Here is a 6,838-nt window from a genome sequence, read left to right on the forward strand (position 1 = left end):
ATGCGAATATAACAACAGTAGAGAGAGAGAGCAGTGTAATGGGTGTGAGTGGCGTGCAAGGAAACTAAGCATTTGCGGGCTTTAACATGCTTGGGGACTTTGTTCAACCTCTCTTCTACACCAAGCTGCTTGTCTTTCCTTTTGGATTGCCTTTGGTTTTCTTGTATTATGGAACTACGTCTTAATATCATTATTATGTACATAAATAGGAGTTCTTATACAACCCAACTTAGTACTTTGTGACTAACTCTCATAAAACTAGGTTTACATGCATATTGAAATTAACCGAGGTTAATCCGCTCAGATTCGAAGGTTCATTCGAAAAGTGAGAAGATTTGAGTAAAAATATAGACTCAAAAAATAAGTCTTGATAAAAAATTAAGGCCCATTTTCTAAACAAGTCAAGCTCGAATATGTTGTTTTGCTGTTATTTTGCTATTATTTTGTTGTTCTTGTTTGAATATTATAGGACTCTTGTTTTATTATTAATTTTGTTCCTATTTTAGAGGTATTTGCTTACTGAGCTGTAACTATTTTAGTATTATTTAAGTTTAAAGATTTGTTTAATGTATTTTTAATTTGTTGAGAAATACTTATTTTAATATTTGTATTGTATTTGATGTATTATATTTTTTAAATTTATTTTTATCTAAAAAAATTAATACGGGTGGGTCAGGTCAGACTCGGGTTTAGCATTTTTAATTTAGACCAGATTTGGACAGAATTTTAAGCTCATTTTCTGAGTTGATCCTAGGCCTAGAAAATGGACCTAAAATTTTGCATCGACCAAACTCTGCTCAACTCATGATCAGGTCTAGTAATACGTGACAACCTCACATTTAACATGTGAAAAAAAAGAAAAAAAACCTCTTTTTAGTTATGTCAGGTTTTAAAAAATTGAACGAAGGGTCTAAGATTAAATATCCCTTTTAAGTTTTTAAATTTAAATAAAATAACAAGACACAAAATAGTAAAAATCTCTTTAAAACATTAGCCTTTTTTTTTTGTTCTTTTCCTCCTTCCTTCATTATTTTCCTTTCTCTTCTCTTGTTCCATGAGAGACTCAGTCGTCGTCTTCATTATGCTGCCGTCCGGCCTCCATTCAAGTCAAAATTGGGACCAAACGATTCACATTTTCCTCTTCTTTCTGATTCTTGAAAAACTTATCAAAACTTTGAAAATTTTTCACAATCTTTAGAACTTTTCAAGCCCCGATCTGCAGATCTGACTGTTGAATCATCATGGAACTTCAACCATGGCTTCTCCCCACCACTTTCAACATCTTGGCCGTTCGAATTTCTAAAACGATGCTTGAATCTCAAGTACTCAAAAACCCGAAATTGATCTTAGTTTTTGTTTGCTTCTAATCATTTTATTTCTGTTTGGTTCCGTGTTCTGGACTTATGGTTTTGTTTGTGATGTTAATAATTCTCGACTTTTCCTCTCCCGCAATGGTTCAGGGTCAATAACAAAAATAATAGCAGTTTACACCCCCATTCATATCCAAATACATATCTATCTATAGTATAATTTTATAATATTTTTTAATTGATTCAATTTAATCCTTAATATTATAAAATTGATGCATGGGTTAATTGATTTAAGTTGTCATGATCAATAATTTATAAAAATTTGATGAAAATAGCTTTGATAATCTTTGCAATTTGGTATGGCCGAATAAAGCTTTCAACTATAGAATTTTTCTCCTTTCTTTTGTTCTTTTGTTTTTCATCTTTCTTTGCACTTAGTTTAGCGTATATAAGTTAATTGAGGTGGGTTTGGATGGGCGATTAGGTGAGGTGTAGTGTGTAGTGTGTTTAGTTTACTTTTTATCTTATTTTACACTAATCGTAATTAATCGTATCGTCTATCTAAACTCACCCTTACCTTATGAATGATTATTTTAATTTATTATTTAATTAATTTCACTAATCATAAACAAGTGGATATTAATTGTATTTTCACTTTTCAATTCAATTTAATGGTTAAATAACCATTTAGGTCCTTTGAATTATTACTGACTAGATTTTTAGTATTTTTTAATTTAAAATTTTAATAACGATTCAATCCAAGTTTTTTAATTAATTATTTTCTTGATTAAACTACTTATCCGAACTTCAATATATATATTTTTTTTATATTTCACCTCTACGGATTCGATTTACAAAATGTGTTCCTGATCCTACTTAAAACCAAAAATAAGTAGCATATCAGCGGTAAGAACCCTTCAACAACACAACACCGTGGTTCAAACCATCTCTACGAGCGGACGGAGGTACATGAGAGAGAAACAAATATGGGTTTGAGTAGGATACCATGTCTGACATCATTGACCCAATGATTATCAGACTAATGTTAATGTTTATTAATGGTTGGGTTTCAATCATTAAACTTGGAACCAGTCATATCACCAAATGGGTTATGGATTTCATGAAAACAAAGATTCAACCCCAGTTTTGCAACGCAATAATATAATAAGAACCTTCTGATGGCGACTGCCTCAGTCTCTTTGAACATGGAAGAACAACAAAGAAACCTATTCTTTTTTAATGGAAAACCAGGAAGAGTCTTAGGTCAAAGCTTGGCTTTCCATGGTGTGTTCCGTTTTTTACTTAAACTCAAAACTGTTAATGGAAGAAATTGCTTGCAATACTGTTAATGGCTGACTACGATATTAGCAAAAGAAACATAGCAACCATGAGAAAATTTCCATGTATTTCCTTGCTTCTTTTTTCATGCTTTTACATGCAGGTTTACAATGGAACAGTTGCAGCCACTGATACCCTTTTCCAAGGTCAAATCATGACGGCCTCAGGTCTGTTAACATCTTCTGGAAATGCCTTTGAGTTGGGATTCTTTTCAACTGGCTCAACTAATCTGTATTTGGTGATTCGGATGAAGAATGTTGCAACCAAGGATATTGTGTGGATTGCCAATAGAGACCTTCCTTTCACTGGTTCATCTATGATTCTCACCATCAATGATGATGGATACCTTGTGATTGTGAGTGGCAGAACAAGTTATAGGGTGAGTGATGATCCATCATCAAGCCAAAACGTGAGTGCAACGCTGTTGGATTCTGGGAATTTGGTTCTAAGAGATGGGAATATGGATATACTATGGCAGAGCTTTGATTACCCTTCAAACACTTTTTTGCCTGGGATGAAGCTTGGTTACAATAATAAAACAGGGAAAGTTTGGTCTCTAACATCTTGGTTGGATGAAGAAGACCCAAATAATGGGGATTTCGAGGTGAGAATGGTATCAAATGAAGTGTTCCTCGTGAGGGGTACTGAAATATTATGGAGTAGTGGACCTTGGAATGGGCATGGTTTTGATTTGATGCCTGAAATGAGATTGAACTACATCTTCAACTACAGCTTGTATAGCGATGAAAACGAAGCATATTTTTCGTATTCGTTGTATAATCCTGAACCTATAACTAGATTCAGCCTCGATGTCGACGGACGTATGAGAGAATTTGCATGGCTTGAAAATTCTCAACAATGGAATTTGCTCTGGTCTCAACCAAAACAGTTACAGTTTTGTAGCATTTTAAACTCTTGTGGCTCATTCAGTAGATGCTTTGAGGATACTCAGAGTTGCGAGTGCTTGCGAGGTTTTTATCCATCGGAGAACCGACAAGGCCACAATGGTGGATGTATCAGGAGTACGCCCCTAACATGTGGGTATGGAGATAATAAAGACAGATTCTTAGGGATCGATGATGTGACTTATCCTTTAAGTGCCATGCAGCAAATCAATGCTTCAAATCCTTTTCCATATTTAGGCCCTCAAATTTCGATCTCCGATGAGAATTCGTGCAAAGAAACTTGCTTGAATAACTGCAATTGCAGTGCATATGCATACAACACTACTGGCCATTGCGCAATATGGTATGGTGACCTTATTAATCTTCAACAATTATCATCAAATTATCCAACCGGACATAGAATCTTTGTCAAACTTGCAGCTTCCGAATTCAACAATGGCAAAGGTACTTCCTTATTAAAAACTTTGAACTAAATTGACCATTAAATTGTTTCACATTCTTACTTTCTTGAATTCGAGTTCTAGCAGCCAATTGGCTCGAATGGATACCTGCAATTCCTGTTGTTCTACTGATGCTTCTTACTGCATCCTTCTTTATTTTTCGGTGGAGGAAGAGTCTTAAAAACAAAGGTAATTTGTTTCGTATTGGTTTTTCTGAATTGATTCGCAAGCTTGTTCTATATTCGAAAGGATGTACTTACATATGCAGACCTCTCTGTCTCTGAGAACAGGGGAGATGGAAGATACAAGGCAGGATATACTACTCTTTGATCTGGAGATGAGCATCACATCTAGTAGCAATGATTTTTCGGGTTCCGAAAACTCTCGAAAACGGAGGAAGGACCCTGCCTTTCCACTGTTTAGCTTTGCTAGCATATCGATAGCTACCGAAAACTTCTCCTTGGAGAATAAGCTGGGGGAGGGAGGATTTGGACCTGTTTATAAGGTATTAAGTCTATCACATTTTAAGACTATTACCAGAAATGGAGTTCAGGTTTTGAATGATTTCGCTTGCAGGGAAAACTATTAAATGGACAAGAAATAGCAGTGAAAAGGCTTTCGAAACGGTCCGGACAAGGGCTCGAAGAGTTGAAAAACGAGACGATGCTTATAGCAAAGCTTCAACATAGGAACCTTGTTAGACTATTGGGTTGCTGTTTAGAACAAGGGGAAAAGATATTGATCTATGAGTTCATGCCTAACAAAAGCCTGGATTTATTTCTTTTTGGTTTGTGATTTATGAAGCCTTAAAATTTCCTTCCGCCCCCCCCCCCCCAAAAAAAAAAAAAAATTTCTTTTGATAAGCAAAATTTGTAACAGGTACAAACAATGACGGGTTACTAGACTGGGGAACACGAGTTCGAATAATCGAGGGGATTGCACAAGGTCTTCTGTATCTTCACCAATATTCGAGATTACGGATCATACATCGAGATCTTAAGGCAAGCAATATCCTGTTAGACAGTGAAATGAACCCGAAAATATCAGATTTCGGGTTGGCAAGAATGTTTGGTGATGACAAGTTACAAGCAAATACTAAAAGGATTGTAGGAACTTAGTAAGTGAACTTCAAAACTCCAGAAACTTACAATTCTATCTGCTACTCTAGTCTCTTTCACTTAAGTATCTGATCAATTTTTGTGTGAAAATGATGAAATATAGTGGCTATATGTCGCCTGAATACGCCATGGAAGGCCTTTTCTCCATTAAATCTGATGTGTTCAGCTTCGGTGTGCTGCTGTTGGAGATAGTGAGTGGCAAGAAGAACACTGGCTTTTACCATAGCAGTTCTCTTAATCTAATTGGACATGTGAGTCTCAAATTTTCCCCATTAAACCCGAACTTGATACTCTCATTCGAGTCTGAGTAACGTAGTTTGTTTTTTTCCCATTTTACCTCAAGTTTCACATTCAAACATGTTGTTTTTTACTTCAGGCATGGGAATTTTGGAAAGGAGATAAAGTTCTTGAATTGGTGGATCATAGATTGGAAGACCTAGTTTCATATCCTATGCTGTACAGATACATTCAAGTGGCACTTCTTTGTGTTCAAGAAATGGCTGCCGACAGACCGACAATGTCAGAAGTTGTCTCGATGCTTACCAATGAACTTACAGTTCTAAATTCTCCCAAACAGCCTGCATTCTCTAATTCAAATCAGCCTTCAAGCACACCTGCAACACTTTCAGCCAATCACATAACAGTTTCTATAATGGAACCTCGATAGTTTTTTCGATCTTAGTTCGAAAGTTCCGAGAATCCGCCATGATATGTAGATAGAGTTAAGCAAATTGGGTGCGAGTCAGCTTAGTTCCAAGTCTTATACTTTAGAAAGCCCGCTTTGCTAAGAATGTACCTCTGTTACTTAACTTTATAGATATCGTCCGTCATGGGAATCTAGTCCCTGTTGTACTCCTTTTTTAGTCTAAGCCCGTATTGGGCTCCAACTAAATTTGTAGTCGTGCCTAAGTTGGACAGCTGAATAAAGGAATAAATTTTTTGGGGTTATTTTTTCATTCACAAAACTGAAACTTGATATCTTATTTAAAAGACATCCAATTCTTTATCACTTGATCCAATAAACATTGGTCCCTCTTATTTAGATATTCACATCTAAATCGTTAACACGTGACTAATATGTATTTATTTAAGCCAAAGTTGAAATTTCTCAAGTCATGTATTTCTAACTAATTTATTATTAAATATATATATAGATAGATATAGATATATATATATTTTTATTTTCTTCTTGTTTGACATGCCACAAATATTTATGGTCTTCTTGTGTGTTGTGACGATACAAACTACACAACTTCAAATGTAGGAGGTCATGTGTATATATATATATATATATATATATATATTTTCTTTATATTTTAATCCAAAATTTAAGACCCCATTTAATTAACCTAAAAGGGGTCATTAATCCAAATTCGTCCAATTAAAACCTAAAATTGATTGGAACTTGATTTTAGGTAAAATTGGTTTCCATATTAGTTTTAGATTTTTTTGTCATTAATATATTTGATTTAAAATTATTCAAATTAAATTATTAGATTTTCTAAGAATAATCATTAAAGGCGATATGTATTTTTTTAACTTTAATTTCATTATAGGTTTTTATCATATATATTTTTTTATACAATACCTAGAATTACCATAGTCTAAACTTATCCTTGGGTCGAGTTAGGCCTTGATAAATTTTTAGGCCCATTTGATGAGCTTGGGCCTAGCCCGACCTAAAAAATTGACCTAAAATTTTACTTAAGCCCAGCTTGAATAAAAGT

At 34.6% G+C, this 6,838-nt stretch overlaps 1 protein-coding gene across 1 annotated transcript; it reads left to right on the forward strand.

The window, feature by feature from the left end:
- Nucleotides 1-2,177: 2,177 nt before the first annotated feature.
- Nucleotides 2,178-6,059, forward strand: LOC105768298 (G-type lectin S-receptor-like serine/threonine-protein kinase B120). The gene is made up of 7 exons (XM_012588159.2): nt 2,178-3,997; nt 4,078-4,182; nt 4,284-4,498; nt 4,570-4,780; nt 4,873-5,110; nt 5,215-5,362; nt 5,488-6,059. The coding sequence occupies exons 1-7, from the start codon at nt 2,659-2,661 to the stop codon at nt 5,776-5,778; spliced, it is 2,547 nt and encodes an 848-aa protein (XP_012443613.1). The 5' UTR covers nt 2,178-2,658; the 3' UTR covers nt 5,779-6,059.
- Nucleotides 6,060-6,838: the final 779 nt, after the last annotated feature.

This window comes from Gossypium raimondii, chromosome 5 (assembly GCF_025698545.1).
Source record: "Gossypium raimondii isolate GPD5lz chromosome 5, ASM2569854v1, whole genome shotgun sequence".
Classification (NCBI taxonomy): domain Eukaryota; kingdom Viridiplantae; phylum Streptophyta; class Magnoliopsida; order Malvales; family Malvaceae; genus Gossypium; species Gossypium raimondii.

Bases quoted from the DNA above. Each gene is read 5' to 3' on its own strand.
- LOC105768298 (XM_012588159.2), top strand. From the start codon at position 2,659: ATGGCTGACTACGATATTAGCAAAAGAAACATAGCAACCATGAGAAAA. The intron at 5,111-5,214 runs GTAAGTGAACTT...GATGAAATATAG, and splicing joins AAAAGGATTGTAGGAACTTA to TGGCTATATGTCGCCTGAAT. The intron at 5,363-5,487 runs GTGAGTCTCAAA...TTTTTACTTCAG, and splicing joins CTCTTAATCTAATTGGACAT to GCATGGGAATTTTGGAAAGG.